The following is a 20,838-nucleotide window of genomic DNA, read 5'->3' as shown; positions in this document are numbered from 1 at the left end:
TCCATCCCCCTCCCCTCCCCTCCTCCAGCCCACTCCCCTCCTCCATCCCCCTCCCCCGACGCTACTCCGGTGACTACTCCATGCACATAGTGTACGCGTGGTGTTCAGGACTTTGAAGGCTCATAGCTGTAGAAGTGACGGTGTAAACACAGCTTCAATTACTACGAGTCAAAGGGACGGGACTTCAAAGAAGTCACGTGGCTTGCGAGGAGCAGTATACTAACGGGGTTCTATTTGCCTAAATCTCTGTGGCTGGCTGACTATGTACAGTGGCGTAGGAAGCAATTAAAAAGTGGTGCGGCCTAATGCGCGTTAGAAGGCGTGGTCACTTAGCGTGCGCTACCATACGGAGGTGTGGTCCTAGTTGTACACACATGCAGCCTCTGGTCGCACCGACCCGCAGCTCCTAATACTTATCACTTATCCAGTGGACCCTTTCACTGTAGTCCAAAGAAACCGCGCCTACTAAAACTGGAGTGAGTGCGCATGCGTTGCCGCTCGCCATCTACGGGTTGTCCACGTGGATATAACGGTGATCACGTGCATATAACGAACGTGCCTGTGCGCTGTACAGTGAGCAATCTAGCGCACGTTAAGTTTGCTCGCATTTTATGCTGAAATATATTACTTATTTAATCGGCACAACTAACAACGGAAGTTACAGGCAATGAGCAGCTGGCGGAAAGCCACTTTTTGAAAAGTGGGGCGGCCATGGCCGCCCCAGCCGCTACGCTTCCTACGCCACTGATGTACGCCAAAAATGACCATATATGGGTGTCACGCTACAGGAATGTATGTATGCAAGCAAGTGACCAATCACGACGCATTATTCTTTTTTGTGTCGGGTGCGGCAACGAGGGACAATGGCCTGGCAGCCAATCACTACGCGCTGTTCGACATGAGAGAACGTCTAGCCAGAAAGACGTCAATTTTTGATCAGAAACAACAGAAACGTTGTATTTCAAGTAGCGCTACCTGAAAATCTACGAGCATCCAATCTTGCTGCCGCAGTGTATGCACAAACGTGAAGAGTAGTGCGCGCGTTACGTACGGGACTTCCTTGCTAACGCGCGTCGCCAACTCCGATACCGTACATAGCTAATGTACGTAAATTGATACAATATGTGTTTATATAGACAGTTATGATTGTAAAAGCGATACACAAAAACAGACAGAATTTATAACTATAGCTTTGGAAAAATTAGAAGTCTGACCAAATCTTCTAGAGTAGCTAGAGTGCAGTAACAAGTAACAAGTTACGAGTGAGAAAAATCCATTTTGGGTAGGTATAGTGCAACTCTACAGTAACTAGAAAATTCAACTCTCCTCTAGGTACTGTAGAAACTACTCCCAATGAGTAGTGCTTCGTAGCTTTCATTGGAAGCGACGTTCGACGGAAGTTCACGCATTACTAGTACAGTACATCTAATATGGCCACGTGCGTTCGCTCGTAGATCAAACGATAAGCGCAAATTGACTGAAATTTCTAAACATCGTGTTGCGGAATGTTTCGTAAACTCTAACGCAATGAGATTGTAGCGTTATCGGGTTCGTATTAAGGCACCAGACACGTATTACTATTGTCGTTTGCACACAACGTTAGAATACAGACTCTATACACACTAGTTACACCCCAACCGGTGAATACGTCTCGAATGACTCACTCTCTACGCATGCTCATTCATGCACTCGCGTGACATCATAGTAACTAATAATAGTATCATACTCAGTCACACTACATCCCTCTTTGTTAAACTCAAAGATCCAACCTGTTTGGTTTCCTAACTTGTCTCCCAGACCGAGTTCTAATCGTTCTATGATCATCTTTATCATCTTGAGTCGCCACCAGATCTCTCTGAGTCTCCAATGTATTTTCTCTCTCATTTCTTTGCATCTCAGAAGTATTCTGACTCGTTTTACCTTGATTACCAACATATTGATGACATGGTTGATGATCTTCCTCTCTCACATTTGACTCTAAGTTCGTCCTTTGTTCTCTCTCTGGCTCTGATCTTCTCTCAATTCTTTCTTCACTTCCTTCCATCTTTCTCTCTTCTTCACTTCCTTCCATCTTTCTCTCTTCTTCACTTTCAATTCTGATATGATTCCTATTTCTACGAAGAATTCCTTTCGGAGTAGAAATAAGATACGATCTTGGATACGTTTCTCCTAGAACAGTACCCGTTGTTGTTTTGTCAGAAATCCATACTGAATCTCCCGCTTTTAATAAAGGAAGATGTTGCACTTTATGACGTTTGTCATAGGTGACTTTCTTCTTTCTCTTCTGATCTACTTCTCTCTTCCTCAAAAGTTGCATGTTGGGAACTTCAGGTTTTCTTTGCTCCACTGACATAGGTAAATTTGACCTTAGCCTTCTTGACATCAACAATTGAGAAGGACTACATCCATTGCTTAACGGTGTTGTTCTATATGACAGTAATGCAAGATATGGATCCTTGGCTTTCTGTAATAACGTCTTCACTGTTTTCACCGCTCTTTCGGCTTCTCCATTGGCTTTTGGATACTTTGGACTTGACGTAACGTGATTAAATCCATACTCGTTTGCAAATATATTAAATTCTTCAGATGTATACTGTGTCCCATTATCCGAAACCACACATTCCGGAACTCCATGTCTAGAGAATATAGCTTTTAATTGGTTAATGATCTGAACTGATGTCATGCTTCGAACTTCAACAACTTCTATGTAACGAGACAAATAGTCTATTACAAGAAGATAGTGCGATCCTTTGAATTCAAAAAGATCTGTTCCAATCTTTTGCCAAGGCAGTAAAGGTAAAGGTGTTGTGATTAATGGCTCTATGTGATTACGTCTTTCTCTCGAACATACAGGACAGGAAAAAACATACTCCTTTAGCTCCTTACTCATACGTGGCCACCATATCGCAGCTTTAGCTCTTTCTCTACACTTTACAATGCCTTGATGTCCTTCATGAATTCTCTCAATCATTTCTCTTCTTAGTTTGTCGGGAATTATCAATTGTGGTCCTCTTACCAATATATCTCTTTGCACAGTTATCTCCGAAGACAATGCAGCAAACTTCTTCAATTCTTCATGCAGATTTCTTTTCTCTGGCCAACCATCGTCTGTAAACCTTCTTACTTGTTGGCATAACCAATCTTCTTTTTGCATTTGCCGAACTTGTTCTAATCTTTTATCACTGGCAGGAATATGATCCATAACTTGGTTAACCCACGTTTCGACTATTTCTACAAATTCGTGATCAATCTCTGTAGGTTCATCAACTGGATACCTAGAAAGAGTGTCCGCCGTTCCTAGTTCTTTTCCTGGTACATAGTCTATCTTGTATTCATATCGCATCAGTCTCATTCTAAATCTCTGAATTCGTGGTGGTAGTTCATCCAATTCTTTTCGTCCGAACAAAGTCAACAACGGTTTATGATCGGTTAATAACGTGAAAGTCTTGCCTACAAGATAACATGAAAACTTTTCACAAGCCCACTCTGAAGCTAAAGATTATTTTTCAATTTGAGCATATCTTCTTTCACACGGTGTTAACGAACGTGATGCATATGCTATGGCTCTCCAAATTCCGTTGCTCTGTTTTTGTTCAATCACTGCTCCTAGTCCTACTGAAGAAGCATCTGAAGCAACTCTCGTTTCTCTCTCTGGATTATAGACTGCTAGTACGGGGGCTTCGCTTAATCTCTTCTTGATTTCTGCTACCGCTTTCCTTTGTCTATCATCCCAGATCCAAGCATTTCGACCACACAATAATGCTCTGAGAGGTTCAGTCAACGTTGCTAATCCTTTTACAAACTTACTTTGTTGGTTGACCATTCCCAAAAAACTCCTAATGTAAGTTCTGTTTCTGGGTTCCTTTAAATTCAGAATTGCTGAAACTTTGTCTGGATCTGAACTAATTCCATGTGAATCAATTACATGACCCAAGAATTTTATTCTTCGTTTTGAGAACAGACACTTTTCCTTGTTCAAAGTAACTCCAGCTTCCTGCAATCTTCCTAACACCGCTTCCAACCTACAATCATGCTCTTGTTGATTAGTACCGAATACCAGAATATCGTCCATTAAGCAGATAACCTCTTTCAAGTTCTCCAAAATTTGTGAAATCCTCTTTTGAAATACTTCTGGAGCTGAAGTAATCCCAAAAGGTAAACGTTTGAAAAAATATCTACCAAATGGTGTGATAAATGTCGTTAATGGTGCACACTCTTGTGTCAATAGAATTTGCCAATAACCTGAATTTGCGTCAAGTTTTGAAAATACCACAGCATTTTCCAACTGAGCTAACACGTGATCAACACTAGGCATAATGTGTCTCTCTCTCTTAACACACTTGTTCAACTGAGTTAAATTGACACAAATTCTCATCTTTCCATTCTGTTTAGGTACTACAACCATTCCTGCAACCCAATCTGTTGGCTCTTCCACTTTTTGAATGACATTATCTTTCTCCATCCTAACTAATTCTTCTTTTACCTTTGGCAATAGCGGTATAGGAATTCTTCTTGGAGTTGATAGAGCATATGGTTGTGCGTTCTCTTTCAGCTCTATTTTATACTTTCGCTTCATAACTCCTAACCCACTAAACAATTTCGGATGTTTATCTATCATTTCGTGATCCACATCTACTTGATCAACTCTCGTGATTAGTTTCAAAGCTTTTATCGTAGGAAGTCCTACTAATGGTTTCCTGAGACCTTTAATGACATACAGTTCCTCTTTAACTGATTGACTTCCTTTTTCTAATTTACATTTTATCTGTCCACATACTTCTAGTGGCTTCTGATTCGGTCCTTTCAGACAGCGTATAGACTTCTTCAACCTTGTTCCGAAAACATTTCTAGCTATATTTTCAGGAAGAACATTCACATCTGCTCCGGTGTCAATCTTGAAATTTATTGGAACTTTGTCAACTAACAGTGTCACCGTCCAAGGCTCATGTTTACTACTACTATTTGTTGCTGACGAAATTTCCTTAGTAATGCAATCAAGATACTGCTTCTCTGATACGTGTATTTCCGAAACCTTTTTCGTTTTGCACATTTGAGCAAAATGACCATTCGACCACACTTCTTACATCTACAGTCTTTAGCAGGACATTGACTCTTGCTGTGCTCTGGCACTTTCCCACATCTGTGGCAGCGTTTCCTACCCTCCGCTGGGAAAAATTTCCTTGCCGTTGTGTAACTTCCTAGTTTCTTATGGTCCTTCCAAACTTGATTAGACTTTACTCTAGCTACTTGCGTTGTTTCAGCAGAAGCTCTAATTACATCTTGTTGTTTCTTTACTGACTCCGATTGTCTTACCTTTATCACTGCTTTTTCAAGCGTTAACTCCGCATCAAGTTGAAGTTGCTCTGACAACTTTGCATCTCTCGGTCCAACTACCAATCTGTCCCGAATCATTTCGTTAGTAAGTTCTCCATAACTACAATGTTCTACCAAACTGTATAACGAAGTAATAAATTCATCCACTGGTTCACCTTCAAATTGAACTCTTTGATTAAACTTCGCGCGTTCGTAAATGATATTCCTTTTCTCCTCAAAGAAGCTCGTCATAGTCTCTTTTACGGTCTTGTAGTCTTTCTTCTGCTCCTCGTTCAATCCTAACGTCTGCAGCACATCCTCTGCCTTGTCACCCATAGAATAGATCAACGTACTTACTTGTGTCTCGTCTGTCTTCTCTGCTAATCCTGATGCTTGTCGAAATCTTTCGAATCTTCTTATCCAGCGTTCCCAGTCCTCCGGTTTGCTGAAGTCAAATTGCATCGGTATTTGCAACTGTGACTGTGCCATACCTTAACTCCTGACACCATGTAGCGTTATCGGGTTCGTATTAGACTACATTTTTTGAGGCATCATTGCATGTAGTCAAATGTTGGTATAGTTGTCCAACATTCATGTGACAGCTTGACGTCAGTTTCTAACAACGGTCTGGGTACGCGATAATTGTCGCGCACATACGGGATTTCACGTAACTACACCCACGTTGGGCACAAACTCGTTCCTCTCATGTCTGCTCGTGATCCTTCGCTGAGAAGACGCCTAAAGCATCATTATGAGTATCTCGTCAACGAACTCATGATCCCCAACTACTTGGGCCTGTTCTTTTCCGCAGACGTCATTTCGATGAGAGAAATGGAAACGCTGAGAGAAATGAGGGTCAGACACGAACAGACGACACGCTTCATAGACGATCTCTTGCGCAAATCGGACGATCAGATCGCAAAGTTCCTGGAAATTGTACAAACAAAGTCAGACGCTCAGTCACACATCTACGAGACCGTCATGTCTGGTGACATACCCGACAGACAGACAGCTAAGTCGTTTATCGAACTAGAATCACGTCTCCAGAAGCAACCAACATCAGCCTCATCGGATCCAGCGTTTGATTTTAGGTCACGTGACCCAAGAGAATCCTACGGAGGCTACGACACAACTTTTAGTGAGACCGGGAGTGAGACGGGTGTTGAAAATAGAGAACCCGGTGAGAACTATGTCGCTCGTGTATACAGAACACATTGAATCTTGTCCGTTTTAGTTTAGTAGTCCCGGATGTCAGCACCCAGTGTTCACATCCGGGACCTTGCATACCCTTGTGGCGTATTCCCGGATGTATTAATACATATGCAATGTGACGTATTCCCGGATGTAGTACATACATGTATACGTTGCCCTGGATGTATTACTATGCATGAAGATATCTGGAAATGTGTTTGTTATGCTCGAGTCTCATGCCTTCGTGTATGTGTCAGTGAACTACTCAACTCCCGTCGAAGCATTGATCAAAAATCCTCCCCATGAGTGTATTTTGGAAGTCGCTCGTCTTCTCGACAAACCCGATGAAATGGGCAACTCCTGGCGGCGTCTATGGTTTGTACTGATTGACAGACCTTTCAATGAATCGATGTTTAGGGCCATGAGGGAAGGACCGACTTGTTTTGTGTTAACTCGTTGGTGCCAAATGAAGCCAACGTCTCAAGCAACCGTTGAACGTTTGATTAAAGCACTAAATGACATCTTCAGAAACGATGTGGCAAGATGTCTTGAAGAGTATTGTCAGGTGAGGATGATGTTATTGTACAGTAAACATTGGATGTAGGGATTTGTATTGGGTTCACGATGTTGGTGACTTGAAGTTTTGATAAATCTGAAGTTTGGTTTGTAGGTCTGGATTGTTTTATGAAACTTGTAGTGGGCATTTACAGTACATGACCAGGAGATATTTGGCACTGGCTCGCAGTGTGATTTTGTTGTGTGTACATGTATATGTATTACACACACACACACACACACACACACACACACACACACACACGCACGCACGCATGTGCACCTGCACACACACCACACACACAAACACACACACACACACGCACGCATGTGCACCTGCACACACACACACACACACACACACACACACACACACACACACACACACACACCACACACACACACACACACACACACACACACACACACACACACACCACACACACACACACACACACACACACACACACACACACACAACACAAACACAAACACAAACATGCACACACACAAACAAATAAACACACACATGTGTTACTTAAGCACAAACACACACAGTGAGTGACACACACACACACACACACACACACACACACACACACACACACACACACACACACACACACACACACACACACGAACACAACACATACACACATGTACACATACGCATTCATGCACATGCCTACTTTCACCTTAGGTGTCTACCTGACTAGCATGTCAGATTGCCTAACATTTATTTACTATTTGTTTTTGATCTAATTGTATGTGACTACATTAAAGCATTAAAGCAACTTTTTGTTCTCATAGGTTGCTCAGACGAAGAGTCGTTTTAGAAATAGAGATTGCTCATCACTTAGCAGTCTTGATCGAACTTCTAGGAGGTACAGTACGCATATTCTTATGATCTCCATCAATTGATTTAGTGTGTGTTGAACCATATTACCCCATATTTATACTAATAATCAGTTAAACGTTTTAGTGCAATACCTATTGAAAACAGTTTTTAATTAATTAGGAAATCTCTTGCAATGCAATGCAAGAATAACCTACAGCTGTTCATGATCAGTGACGATGGAGTTGATTTGATGTACACAACCGGTGTTGATCATGAGTCTGTGATGGTTCGAAACTTTCCATCGTAAAAATATTACACTCAGTTCCTCTCACTCAATACAGCACATCCCTCACTATAGATCATCCTTGCTATGTTGACTTCCACTAGACCCCGCCCTCTTTTCGCTCGTTCTCTGTTCGTTTGGTTTCTCTTCTGTTGGCTTCGGTACGGCTGTTTGTGCCGCCTTTTTCTTTATCTCGTCACTTTTCTTGTCCTCTGCATCTTTATCTGCTTGTCTTGCCCCTTGCCCCAATACGTCTTTTGCTCGATTTCCACACTTCGACACTCGGGTTGTTGAATGAGATAGTCTTTTACGTCCCAAGCCAAACTGCCGTCTTCGAGTAGAAAGATGGCTTTCGTGTCGTCTATCATGTATCTCTGGATCTGAATGTTTCCGTTGAATAGAGACAATTGCCATTGGCCGGTGAGCTTCTCTGCTTGTGGTTTGGTCACATCGCCTGCGACTTGGACGAACAACATGAGAACTTGTCCTTTCTTTGATTGTTTGAGGAGATCCTCGACGTTGTCGATGGGCTTCGAAGGGTCGAACATGACGTTTGGTTGTTTGGGTTTCTTCCATGCATAATCGTCTGGATCCTTGTCCTCTTCATTACTCTAGAAACACAAACACAACAGAATCATGAATACACACATGTAGACAAAAATATTAATTAATTACCATGACAACATAGTAAAACCAAATAATTGAAACTGATCATTACATCACCCAGTAACTTAAAAGTAAAAATGTAATAACAGTTTCATTAAAATCAACCAGAAACTGATTATGAAAGTCAACCGGAAGTGGAAATTACCCAGCACGTGTTGCTACAAATCATGCCACTAGAGACTTGCGTGGCAAGCTTTACGACCTCACAACATGGTAAATTTCTGCCTCCCAACAACTCCTCCATTTCTGCATCTGTGTAGTCCCGGATGTGTTTCTTTTTCTTCTTCTTGGCAGATTCTGCTGAGTTGTCGTCACCTCCGCTTACGTAGAGCGGTGACAACAGCAACGCGTTCTTCATACTTTGGACGTCAAAACGTATTGGTTATCCGGGAGCTTTCATATTTTGCATCTGATATGGTCACGTGCGTTCGCTTGTAGTAGAGCAAACGATAAGCGCAAATTGACTGAAATTTTTAAACATCGTGTTGCTGAATGTTTTGTAGACTTTAACGCAATGAGATAGAACAAAATTTTGCTAGAACTGCGAATTTGTGCGAAGAAGGAAATTACGTTATCTTTTTGTCACGTGAAAAGTCGTGTCGTTGTGTGATTGGTCGTTGTCGTTTCGTAGGGTGGAGAGCGTGATGGCACCGTTTTGTGAGATTTTGTAAGAGAAATGAGATGTTTGAGAGATATGGATGAATAAGTGATTGTGTTATGTGATCGTGTTGTTAGTGAACGTTCTGGTAAACTTCAACGTCACGAGATGGAAGGAAATGTCGCTGATGCTGCGAGGAAGAAAGCATGGGAGAAGGTTCGACGACTGGTGGAACAAGGAGGGAACGTGAACTGTGTGGATAGATTCTGGCTTACAGCTCTAAATTATGCAATCAGGTATGGAAATTCAGATATTTGTTCGTTCTTGCTGTCACGAGGCGCGAACGTCAATCAGACAGACAAGTATGGAAATACGCCGCTTCATCTCGCTGCTTATCGTCATTATGTCGATATCTGTCAACTGTTAGTTGATCACAAAGCTGATGTTACTTCTGTTAACAATGAAGGTGAAACTCCTCTTCACATAGCTGTTGATACCTGCAATCTGCTTTTCCGCTACTTTCCACATCCATGCGTAGTGAATGTTAAAAAACCAGGAATTGATGACAATCAGACTGTCCAGCTGTTAGTGGAATGTGGAGCAGATGTAAATGCATTGAATAAATATGGACAAACACCACTACATACAGCAGCTGGTGGAGAGAAAGACTGTCCTGAATTGTGTTCTATTTTACTAAAACATAATGCCACTATTGATGCAGTGGATAAAGATGGAAACCAACCACTACACTTGGCATGTCAGGCTGCTTTAACATCAGCAGTTCAACATCTTTTGGATTGCAATGCTGATGTGTTTGCTACAAATAATTCTCATCAAACTGCTCTTCATAAGGCAGCTTGTAGCAAGAGAGATTGCCCTGAGGTTTGTGTGATGCTCATAGCAAAGGGAGCTCAAGTGAATGCTACAGATGGCAATGGAGACACATCTCTACATGTTGCATGTCAGAAAGGAAATACGAACACAGTTGATGTGTTAGTTGAAAATGATGCTGATTGCAATGTAGTGAATGTGTGTGGTGAGACATTACTGCACTTGGCTTGCAAGAGTCGTGTTGAATGTGTTGAGTTGTGTGATAAGTTGATATCACATGGAGTGAACCCTCATATAGCTGACAGAGAAGGAAACTTACCTTTACATGTTGCTTTGAAGAACAGACTTGCTAAGACATTTGGCTGTTTGCTGCAAAAGTCAGGTGAAGCCATATTAGATGTCTTACAGAAGGTGACTATTGACAAAGAAGATCTTGTAGCCATTTTCAGTAGAGCTCATAAAGCTAACGACATTAATACTTGTGGTCATATTATTAAATTTAGTGCTAAGTTAGACCCTTCAAATAGATTATCTCTGAGAGCACTAAACTGTCATACAACAATAGGATACTTACTCATTCAGAGAGCAGTGAAAGAACAGAATATTACATTTTGTCAGCATTTGATTGATCATGGCGCATCTGTAAATGCAGAAGTACCTCACAGCTATCGAGATCGTACTTTTAAGGACCCTCCTTTACATCTAGCAGTGAAGGTGGGACGTTCAGATTTATGTTGTTTGCTGATAGAACACGGTGCTACTATTGACCCCAAGATGAGAGGCAGAATAGGTGCATTGCATTTAGCTGTTGTTAATGAGCAGAAAGATGTAGCAAGACTACTTCTGTCTCATGGCGCTGATGTGAGTAAAGTTGAAATTAGTGGAGAATCTGCTTTGAAGAGATTAGAAACACGAGGAAATGTCAAAATGGCATCAATCATTCAGGCTACCGGTGAGTGAATGAAACATGTCATTTGCTTTCTATTTGAGTATTGAAATTTGTTTTATTTATAGAAACATTTCCTGAAGAGATTGTGTCCCAAGGAGAGACAGCATTGCGTATCTATCTGTCAAGTTGTAATGAGGGATCAGCAGTGGATGTGTTTTTACGTGTTGATGTTGTTGGTCGTGATGGTGCCGGCAAGACGAGCTTAACAAAATCTCTCACTCTGCAGAAGTTCAATCGTGATGAGCCGAGCACAAGAGGAGTGGTGTTTGATCCAAAGTGTCAGATTATTGTGAAGGAAGCATGTGACTGGACCAACCCTCTCACAAGCGCTGACTACACAGAAATTTATGAGAAGAATGTTGTGATCAATATGGCAGATACACTCGACACACCACAAGTGAAAGATCAATATTTTAAGTCCAAAGAAAGTGAACAGCCAATGAAACAGAAAGACTCCCACATTACAAGCAAATCATCAAAGCAAGAGTTACATGAGCAACCTGCTCCTGTTGGCATGGAGCTTTCACTGCCTCATGTACCACTTAATGGTTTTTCTCAGGAGTTGCCCATTACTTCTAAAAAACCAACAACTTTAGCAGTTCCACCACCATCTGTTGCGTCAGATTTGTTGGTGTCATCACAAACGTCATCAAATTCGTTGCCAGTTGATGACTCTAGATATTTGTCTGACATCCCAGTCACAAATGCAAAAGCATCAGGTGGTACAGGCATGCTTGTTGCTACAGCATGTCCCGTGTTAGATCAGATTGAATCAGATTTTAGAAATGAAGACAATTTAGTTGTCAAAGGAGACAGCAAATCTATGGCTGGAAGATATTCGGTTGATTTACACAGCAGTCAGGAAAGTAAAGCAGTAAACCAGCAGACAAGCATTCCAATTGCAAATTTCCAATCGGCAGGAACAAATGCAACACAAGTGACATCGATATTGCCTGGCAGTGTTGACGCTCCTTCTACTGAGAATACAACTACTCTACCTCAACACATTCAAGAAAGGGTTTCCAAGATTTTGAGAGACCGAAAGTCTCATCAAAAGGCTAAAAAAGAAATCATGCTTACTGTGTTGGACTATGCTGGTCAGAATGTGTTCTATGTCACACATCATTTGATCATGTCAAAAGCTAGTTTTATGTACATCGTGTTTAATGCTTCTCTACCAATGGACGGCAAGACTCCATGTCAGTTTTGCTCAGAAGATGGACAAATTATCCACATTCCTTTGTTTGATAACGAAACAAACTTTGATCGATTGGAAGAGTGGGTATCGGGTGTTCATATCATGGAAGGTGATCAGTCACGTCGTATCATGATATTTGAGAAAGAAGGAATCAGATCACCTGCCATGTTTCTAGTAGGAACGCATGTTGATGAGCTAAAGGAGCAACCAGGGATGATGGAGAAACAGGACGCATTCATAAGGAAGAAACTGGAGGGCACAGTGCTGGCGGAGCATATCATATGGGCATCTAAAGATGTAATGTGTTTCTATGTGGATAACACAGTGACAGATCCAGACAGTGGAGTCGTAGATCCACAGGTGAAATTACTTCGTCAGAAGACAGAGGATGTGGCTCACAAGGTAGCCCAACATCACAGATTGCCCATCAGATGGCTCAAGTATGAGCAGAAGGTACGAGAAGTGAAAGTCTCTTATCCAACAAAGAAGACGACAACTGTTGATGAATTACTGCAGCTTGCCATGAATGCTGCTGGAATCAAAAGTCGAGAGGAGCTGTTGGTGTTGCTGCAGTATTTGAGTAGTCGTGCAGTGTTGATGTATCATCCCATGGCATTGAAGAGTGGAGATGATGAAGAAGTCGTGTTAGATGTGGAATGGTTTGTATCACAGCTGCAGAAAGTGATCACGATATACATGGAAGGTGATGTTCCTCCCATGTTATGGAATGATGTAAAACGCAGCAAAGAGAAAGGCATCATGACAATGTCTCTTGTGAGACATCTTTTATCAGATGCCGGTTCTGCTCAACGTCTCATTGTGTCACTGATGAGGCACTATGATTTGCTGTGTGAGTATTCTGTTTTGGAAGAGGAGAATCTGAAGACAGCAAGTGATTACCATGATTTTCTTAGTCTGGAAGGAGGAGGTGAATCACATTGTGAAGTCAAACGAGACGTGTTTGAGAGTAAGGCTTGCTTCATTCCTTGTCTTTTGGAGCATGCAGCTGGTCTTGAGTCATGCAAGATGAATGATGAGCTGAAGTCATTGCCCCTCATCTTGTCATCTGCTCCCATTTGCATTCCTCAGCCATTATTCTACAGAGTACTGACTCTTCTCTGTAAACGGTTTCGTCGCTTGGCAGTTATTTATCGCAATGTGGGCTACTTCCACATCTATCCTGGTCATCGACTGGAGTTTGCTCTCAACAGATACAACTTTCAAATGACTGTGTTGTCAGAGACACACGCTCCTCTCAATGCCAAGGTGTGTGTTGCTGTTCGTGAGTGGATTGTTGATGTTGTCGACAAGGCAAAACAGCAAGGAATGCCGGGATTGACGTTGCAGTTGGGATTTGAATGTGATGTGTCTACATCCACTTCTAACATTGAGTTTATCTCTTTGGATGGATATCAAAATTCTCGTTTTCAGCTCTACAGCAGTGTGATGAAACGAGAAGTTCAACCTCCTCTCAGACTTTCTCTCTGGTATCCACAACATGGGCTCGCTGTGAGTAGATTTTGTATTGTAAGGTATTTATCTATCTGGACTTGTGCTTTTGTTAGGAAAGTGAAACGATGTTATCCTTCTATGCTGCCTCTCAACTATCACGGCACAACAGTAGTATATTTATTGTCTTGCTTATATTATTAGGTTCTTGTAGTAATGAATGTTTCTTCACATTGTAGTAAGCTATGATACACCAGTGGAATCTCTCATTGATGAACCAACTGCAAGTTGCTTTCTGGAAGTGTCTAAACATTTAGATGAAGATGATGATTTAGGAGACAACTGGAGGAGGTTATGGTCTGAGCTGTTAAACAGACCTCTTAATGAAGACGTAGTGAGGAAGAGAAGTGAGGGCCCTACTTGTTTTCTACTGAAGCAATGGTGCAGGATGAAACCTCCCAGTGAAGCTACAATAGGACGACTAATGAAGGCTCTCAATGCAATATACAGAAATGATGTTGCTCGTGTGCTAGAGAAACATGGAGCTATACTACAACAAGGTATCTGTCCTGTATTATGACTAAAAGAAATATGTCTAAATATACTGAGACCCAAAATCGAAATAATTCATGAATGCATTAGAAATCATATTTGACTAATTAACCTTGATGTGTCCGTCCATCACAGTTAATTTTAAAAATGTTGTATTTTGAATATGTTTACAGGTTGTAATGCTGACGAGGTGAAACCAGAAGAGTTAAGTCGTCTTGCTAAATGCATAAAAGCATGTTGGAAAGACGTTGCCTTAACTTTAGCTCCAGACCTTTTCACAGTTACAGGAGAAATCAGTGCAATAGAACGTGAGCAACCTGGTTCTCTATTGGTTCAAGCTAAAACCATGTTGGAGATCTGGAAAAACCAACTTGGTGTCAACGCTCAACGTTATTCACTAATCAAAGCATTACTTGACTTGAGACTGAGAGTTCAGGCAAATGAAGTATTTGGAGAAGATGTTGTGGGAAAGGTGGCAGCACAGCAGTGAATGGTGCAAAACAAGTGGGAGGGTAGGATATACATACACATACATTGTGTAAACATCATTTTGTAATGACGGATTTGTCTTTCAGCAGTTAGTATCAACAACAGTTGCATAAACATTGAAATGACTTTACTTTGGATTTGCTGTTCAGAGCATAAGTATGATGGACGCAAGTCTTGATCAGTACGAGCAGCGACATTCAAGGCACTAGATGATCTAGTGAACTGTACATATGTCTTATAATAGGGAACGTTCGTGAGGCTGCTAGTTGCAGTAATGTATTTAATATGCTAGACTTATCATCTAGTCAAGTGTAACTAGACTATTGCTGTTAGTGTTTGAGTGGCACATATATAGATTGCGTTAGACCGTCTGTCATTAGATGGACATGATTGTACATACTCATTGAAATCTTGTATTATCTCACAATAGAAAATTGACATCATCATTCAATTACCACATAGCAATGCCGCCATTACACATACGGGACTCCATCAATAAATGTATTAAATTTGACTCACTGCTTGTTTGTTTATTTGTTAATTAATTAATCAATTTGCATTGCAAATAGTAATTAGAAAGCTTAAGTCGTAAAACTAACAGAACTAGTTATTATAGTGTCAATTAAATTCTTTTTAGTTAATTAATTAACTAAAAGTCTAGAAACTTTAAGTTTGTATTTATTAGACTTCATGTTTTCTAACTTGTAGATATGAGACAACAAGGCCTCACATCAAGTACAAACTCCTCAGCTGCATGCATTACTGTACTCGCATGATTATTTAATTACCCCAGTGCTCAAGTAAGTCCCCATCCCAACTTTGTTTAAGGCACTGAGATTTAAAATAATTAATTCGTGACGTTTTAATCTAATTTAATAATAGACTAAACGTTTTAAATAATTAATCTAGTTTTTGATCTACATTTACAATAGTTTTAATTAAGAAATTTCGTGCAATGCAATGCAAGAGTAACGCTGGATTTACAATATGGGAACTCTTGAGCGTCGCGTCGCGTGCGTCCTGTCACATTGTCTTGCGTGGGAGTGGCAAGTATCGCGTCACACTCGTCGTACCATTCACAATACGATTTCAGCGCGCCGTAGACGTCGCTACCTGAATTATTGAACTGACCACTCGCTCTTCGATTTTCTACTAGCAGAACTCTGCCGGAACCCCCAGCTTGCTCAAAATCAATTTCTAGGCGTTCTCCCGTGCACGCAGGTCTTTGTACGTCTTGCAGTTGATCATCCACAAGCAAGGATAGCTCCCTACACAATCTATAGACCGCTCAACGTCGACTACAGCGCCCAAATCAATAATCATTGCCCACGGAAGCCACACGTGCATTTAGAGTTGGCTGTGATTGGTCGGAATCAAGGTCGACGCTCGAATAGAACTTGGTTCTATATGGACGCGTCGCGTCGCGAGCGTCGCGTCCGTCGAACGTCGCGTCGCGTAGACCATTTACAATTTGAATTTGTACTACACGACGCACGCGATGCGACGCTCAAGCGTTTGCATATTGTAAATCCAGCTTAACAGTAACTTACAGTTGATATCACCGACTTAGCATCGGGGGGGGGGGGGGGTGAGATGGGGGAGAGATGGGGGAGATTTTAGCTCCAAACATTTTGGGTGTGTCACTTGCTTCAAGCAGAACTATAATTCTAAGTTAATATACAGTAACAGTCCGCTTAACTAATCTCAGAATAGTATGTCGATTGATGACGTTAATTGACTCTAACTCTCTAACAATACATTTCAGTATGCTAGAACCAGTGTCGAGAAGTCGTGGACACGCATGACCATCACTTTTACTACGCTATCCGGCAATGGCAGAGTCAAAGAAGACCGCATCAAAAAGGCATGCAGAAGCCTATCCATCAATTTTTCGAGTAAGTCTAGTTTGACCAAAGATTGACCAAAGAATGGAATCTCCTGGGCTCCGTTACTCAGCAAATGATTTGCTTGCACTTTCTTCACAGGTTGTTCTAGCTAACTAGCTAGACCCTATATTGCTCGCTATATTACGAAATGCTAAAATTGGTCAACGACGTCTGCACTGAATTGGTCTTCTAGACTCTAGTGTCATCGAGATGCCATTAATTATATACGATCGTAGCGAGTTATGAAAATCTTTTTGGCACGAACTGTAACAAAGTTTCCACTTCTCTATACGCACATGCACTGACGGCACTCAGTCCCGCAGTTTATTTGTAAACTAAAATTGATATTAATTTTACTTAGATGCCTACAAACTGGGAGGTACAAAAGTAGAAAATGGGAGTGGTTTGCGGTCTAATTTATTCCCACAGACTCGAAGACCACGCTACGCCAGTGGTTGATTTGTGACGATTGAGTTGATTTGATGTACAAAACCGGCATTGACTATGAGTCTGACTGTGATGGTTTCCATCCTATAGATGGGCATAACTATCACAATCACCGCACGTGACAACTATTAAATACTAAAAATCTTAAAGAAAGCACTTGAGGACCAGAACCAAACACAGATCGTCCAATAGTTGTTAATAAAGTCACTCTAGCTGTCATTTGCATGCAGACCTGCCAACCTAGCAGTGTCAAAATGCGTGAGTTGAAATTTTTGGACACGCCTACAATAGCATTGATATCAATAAATTTATATCGTAATAGGTGTGAGATAATATATAAATAATATCTAATTATTAAAATTTAAGTACATGCATGCTCGGTTGAAGTAGAAGCCATTAATTAATTTAATGACAGTGCAACAAATGTATAACCGATTGATTAATGTGTCTAATCAGCGACACACAGTACCAACACCAATTACTAAACATAATAGTTATTTAATTAAACACAGAACTTGCACTGTACGTACTACTGCCTGTTATATAATGAAAATCTAAGAACAAAGTACATGCACATTCTTGTGACTAGTTGGGATGTTCTGGATTCTATTTTCTTGCGGCCTTCTTCGATCGCTTTTCCAGCAATACATATGGTAATCAGGTAGCCAGCCCCTTCCCTCCACTTCTGACCAACTCGATCCTCCTTCTAGGTCGGTACAGTATTTTGACCAAGTATGATAAGAAAGAGCCGGATGAAGAGAGGGGTTAGCACATAGAAATTGATATCGTATATCAAGTATGTGCGCGTACACATGCATGTACTAAAACTGTAGGGTACAGTTACATAAAACAGGCACGCCCATCATTTTGGTCACACTCACCGATGATCAGAATGCGGGAGATTTGATGTCAAATGCGAGTAGGCGGGAAAGGGGTCCCAAATGCGGAAGTCTCTCGCTCAATGCGGCAGAGTTGGCAGTTGGCAGCTCTGCGCATGACGATGTCTAGAGCTTGTATTGCATTTTGTTGTCATGGATGCTGATCTGTTGTGTTATTTAGAATAGTATCTATACTGTGCCCGCTGACTTCCGGTGTCACGTGTACGTAATGGATAATGGTAATGGCGATGTGAAACAGACATGCAACAATATTGTCCTAATACGATATTATCGAGGTAGCCGGTGATTCGACGGTCGTAAAGTAAATTTACCAAAGTTGCATATCCTCGTTGACTTCCCAGGTTTGTCGCATTTCAGCACGAGGCGACGTACAGTATCAGCAGGTTTGCCGTTCTCGAGCACTAGACGCCGTTAATCGTGTCAGCGTGTCAACAATTGAAAGCTTCAACACGATCACAGGTAATCATTCTGCATATTGTCGGTATGTTACATGTCACTGTAGTTGTTGTGTAGCTGACTGCATGTAGTCTACTGCTGCATGCATGCACGGCACTTGTATCTTCTAGTATAGATATTTTTAGAAAACTGCGTGCACTGTGAGAACGCAGCTAAGTGTGCAGCAGCTGTGCTCTGTAGTCTGACCGGATCTAACCTCTGACGTATGTTAATGCGGTCAGCTGACGTACGTTTCTCGACTTGCGAACTAAAGGAAGATGAGGAAGTTTTTTGACGAGGCTGTGTAAACGGCTGGAAGTGTTGAGAGTCTCACTCCAGGCATGCAACAGTGCCTGCTTTGCTTGCAGACCGAATGACTCTCAAAGGACGTCTAAGAGTTCTTTGTAATACATATAATCAGGTATTGCAATGCCAGTATAGATCGTGCCGTCGCCTAGTACACACACACACACACACACACACACACACACACACACACACACACACACACACACACACACACACACACACACACACACACACACACACACACACACACACACACACACACACACACACACACACACACACACACACTAAACCGTCAGCTCGAATCATGCAAATCTCATCTGCTAGGAACTCATATGCATACTACTTAGAGAAATACCTGTAGGCAATGCAACTAGCTAATTAAGATGAAGCCAGGTTTTGTATGAGTCTATAAGTACTATCTATTTATACTATAAGTAATTTATGTGCAAGGCTGAGTGTGTTTATACTAACACTAAACGTTCTCTATAGTCCGTGAAGACAGTTACTCGTAGTACGTTAATAGTAATGCTGCATGTCTATAACATGCTGCCAAGCCATGACTATAATATGTGGTCCTACATTGACGTTTTGTCGTCGGCTAGATGTACAAGGTGCTAATGTCTCACATTCACGATGAAGGCAAAACACTAAAACATTTTTTGTAAACATGCACACATGACAATTGATCGAAGCTCTGGGAATCTCAAACAATAACTCATCGCCTCATCGCATTGTCTCGTCGCCTCATGTCATAGTCTCTAATTTTTACACAAATGGCACGCCATACTATGCCTTCTCGTTGAGAGTCTCAATAATTATTAGAGCAGCAGTACTGTGTAAGACGATCGTAAGTGATACTCTAATGTGGTTATAGCTAATTAGTTTGCTTTGCAAGTCGACATCCTGCATTTGATTGACTACATCCCAAAACGGCTGTAAGAGTCTAGAAGATAACGCCTCTTTTTTACTGCATAAATGAATATTTTACATTTCGATGTATAAGTTTCTCTAGTTGCTGCATGTTTTTCTGTGCGTTATTTGAGAAGAAGCAACCTCCCTACAAACACGTGCAAAGAAAGATTAGATTGCAAAGCTCCAACAAACTACATCACTAAAGTCAAGTATAATATAATTCAATTGTTAGCTTAATTGTGTTGCAATTTTAGATGGCTTTCACTATTCAATTGCATACTGGAGAGAGATCTAGAGCAGATGATGTTGAAGTTCTTATCTCATTGTATGGTCGAGAGGAAGACGTTCAGGATATCTTGTTAGACAGAAAGAATTCTGTAAAGAAGGACCAGCCACGCTTGTTTCATGCAGGACAAGTACGTAGATCATATGAGCCGCAGATTGTTCACCCACATACACTACAGTATGTAACTGTAGGTATGTCTTACCGTATGACATGTATCTGTATAGGTAGATGAATTCAAAGTAGAGCACAAACCGATAGGAGACATCAATGTCATAAGAGTGGAGATTCGTCCTTCTTCTGTCGATCAAGAAGACTGGTTCTTGAAGTTTGCTTCCGTTCGGCATGATTCGGGTACTATCTACACGTTCCCTTGCAACAAGTGGTTCTCACAAGTAAAAGGTGACGGACGCACTGTCCGTAACCTTCTCAGAGGTACAGTACAGCTAGTAATTTAGGGGTTAGCGAGTCATAGTAATGCATTAAGTTAATTAATTAATCGTGCATGCTTCTCTGTTTTCTCTAGGACCGTTGCTGGAAGATCCACGTAAAGACGCTTGGTCTGCGCCACATTTCTACAACAAGATTTTGAAACAGCCACTACCTACGAGTACGGAAGTAGCCAGAAAAAGACTGGACGAAATATGTGAGTGTCTCTCTCATCTTCAAATAGTGCATGCAACATTCTTTTGATGTGCAAACGTGATCGAATCCGCAGTAATACAAATATTGAAATAAATTATTCAATGTTG

At 41.3% G+C, this 20,838-nt stretch overlaps 7 protein-coding genes across 8 annotated transcripts in view; 4 read left to right on the top strand and 3 right to left on the bottom strand.

Annotated features, from left to right (window-relative positions):
* Positions 1-1,655: 1,655 nt before the first annotated feature.
* LOC134188378 (uncharacterized) lies at positions 1,656-2,335 on the bottom strand. Its single transcript, XM_062656565.1, has one exon. It carries the CDS (start codon positions 2,315-2,317, stop codon positions 1,757-1,759), a length of 561 nt encoding a protein of 186 aa, XP_062512549.1. The 5' UTR covers positions 2,318-2,335; the 3' UTR covers positions 1,656-1,756.
* On the bottom strand, positions 2,328-5,802 carry LOC134188267 (uncharacterized protein K02A2.6-like). The gene is made up of 4 exons (XM_062656464.1): positions 4,974-5,802; positions 3,547-4,920; positions 2,418-3,492; positions 2,328-2,346 (listed from the first exon to the last, which is right to left on the bottom strand). The coding sequence occupies exons 1-4, from the start codon at positions 5,800-5,802 to the stop codon at positions 2,328-2,330; spliced, it is 3,297 nt and encodes a 1,098-aa protein (XP_062512448.1).
* Positions 5,803-6,018: 216 nt separating this feature from the next.
* LOC134188266 (uncharacterized) lies at positions 6,019-7,980 on the top strand. The gene is made up of 3 exons (XM_062656463.1): positions 6,019-6,493; positions 6,762-7,069; positions 7,870-7,980. The coding sequence occupies exons 1-3, from the start codon at positions 6,019-6,021 to the stop codon at positions 7,978-7,980; spliced, it is 894 nt and encodes a 297-aa protein (XP_062512447.1).
* A 32-nt stretch (positions 7,981-8,012) lies between these two features.
* On the bottom strand, positions 8,013-9,204 carry LOC134188265 (LDLR chaperone boca-like). The gene is made up of 2 exons (XM_062656461.1): positions 8,992-9,204; positions 8,013-8,791 (listed from the first exon to the last, which is right to left on the bottom strand). The coding sequence occupies exons 1-2, from the start codon at positions 9,202-9,204 to the stop codon at positions 8,369-8,371; spliced, it is 636 nt and encodes a 211-aa protein (XP_062512445.1). The 3' UTR covers positions 8,013-8,368.
* A 987-nt stretch (positions 9,205-10,191) lies between these two features.
* On the top strand, positions 10,192-14,075 carry LOC134188264 (uncharacterized). The gene is made up of 3 exons (XM_062656460.1): positions 10,192-11,227; positions 11,290-13,909; positions 13,988-14,075. The coding sequence occupies exons 1-3, from the start codon at positions 10,336-10,338 to the stop codon at positions 14,073-14,075; spliced, it is 3,600 nt and encodes a 1,199-aa protein (XP_062512444.1). The 5' UTR covers positions 10,192-10,335.
* LOC134188072 (uncharacterized) lies at positions 14,002-15,362 on the top strand. 2 transcript variants are annotated; one of them, XM_062656254.1, is made up of 3 exons: positions 14,002-14,431; positions 14,597-14,935; positions 15,002-15,362. In XM_062656254.1, exons 1-2 carry the CDS (start codon positions 14,092-14,094, stop codon positions 14,911-14,913), a joined length of 657 nt encoding a protein of 218 aa, XP_062512238.1. In that variant the 5' UTR covers positions 14,002-14,091; the 3' UTR covers positions 14,914-14,935; positions 15,002-15,362. The 2 variants fall into 2 exon arrangements, with proteins under 2 accessions (XP_062512238.1, XP_062512237.1); XM_062656253.1 differs by having other exon boundaries at positions 14,003-14,431; positions 14,999-15,362.
* Positions 15,363-18,952: 3,590 nt separating this feature from the next.
* The window catches only part of LOC134188263 (uncharacterized), a 4,904-nt gene continuing 3,018 nt past the window's right edge, over positions 18,953-20,838 (top strand). The window contains exons 1-4 of the mRNA XM_062656459.1: positions 18,953-19,000; positions 20,058-20,219; positions 20,314-20,521; positions 20,613-20,732. Of these exons, the coding sequence (XP_062512443.1) occupies positions 18,953-19,000; positions 20,058-20,219; positions 20,314-20,521; positions 20,613-20,732 (538 nt within the window). The remainder of the gene's footprint in view (positions 19,001-20,057; positions 20,220-20,313; positions 20,522-20,612; positions 20,733-20,838) is intronic.

The sequence above is a fragment of the Corticium candelabrum genome, chromosome 12, assembly GCF_963422355.1.
Source record: "Corticium candelabrum chromosome 12, ooCorCand1.1, whole genome shotgun sequence".
Classification (NCBI taxonomy): domain Eukaryota; kingdom Metazoa; phylum Porifera; class Homoscleromorpha; order Homosclerophorida; family Plakinidae; genus Corticium; species Corticium candelabrum.
This window is presented reverse-complemented; position numbering and strand designations above follow the sequence as displayed.

Bases quoted from the DNA above. Each gene is read 5' to 3' on its own strand.
- LOC134188265 (XM_062656461.1), bottom strand. From the start codon at position 9,204: ATGAAGAACGCGTTGCTGTTGTCACCGCTCTACGTAAGCGGAGGTGAC. The intron at 8,792-8,991 runs GTAATTTCCACT...TTGTGTTTCTAG, and splicing joins TTTGTAGCAACACGTGCTGG to AGTAATGAAGAGGACAAGGA.
- LOC134188267 (XM_062656464.1), bottom strand. From the start codon at position 5,802: ATGGCACAGTCACAGTTGCAAATACCGATGCAATTTGACTTCAGCAAA. The intron at 4,921-4,973 runs GTCAGCAACAAA...TGACACTGTTAG, and splicing joins TGCATTACTAAGGAAATTTC to TTGACAAAGTTCCAATAAAT. The intron at 3,493-3,546 runs GTTCGTTAACAC...AATAATCTTTAG, and splicing joins AGCCATAGCATATGCATCAC to CTTCAGAGTGGGCTTGTGAA.
- LOC134188264 (XM_062656460.1), top strand. From the start codon at position 10,336: ATGCTCATAGCAAAGGGAGCTCAAGTGAATGCTACAGATGGCAATGGA. The intron at 11,228-11,289 runs GTGAGTGAATGA...TTTTATTTATAG, and splicing joins ATCAATCATTCAGGCTACCG to AAACATTTCCTGAAGAGATT. The intron at 13,910-13,987 runs GTATCCACAACA...TGCTTTTGTTAG, and splicing joins CCTCTCAGACTTTCTCTCTG to GAAAGTGAAACGATGTTATC.
- LOC134188266 (XM_062656463.1), top strand. From the start codon at position 6,019: ATGTCTGCTCGTGATCCTTCGCTGAGAAGACGCCTAAAGCATCATTAT. The intron at 6,494-6,761 runs GTGAGAACTATG...TGTATGTGTCAG, and splicing joins TGTTGAAAATAGAGAACCCG to TGAACTACTCAACTCCCGTC. The intron at 7,070-7,869 runs GTGAGGATGATG...TTGTTCTCATAG, and splicing joins GTCTTGAAGAGTATTGTCAG to GTTGCTCAGACGAAGAGTCG.
- LOC134188378 (XM_062656565.1), bottom strand. From the start codon at position 2,317: ATGCAACTTTTGAGGAAGAGAGAAGTAGATCAGAAGAGAAAGAAGAAA.
- LOC134188072 (XM_062656254.1), top strand. From the start codon at position 14,092: ATGTTTCTTCACATTGTAGTAAGCTATGATACACCAGTGGAATCTCTC. The intron at 14,432-14,596 runs GTATCTGTCCTG...ATATGTTTACAG, and splicing joins TGGAGCTATACTACAACAAG to GTTGTAATGCTGACGAGGTG.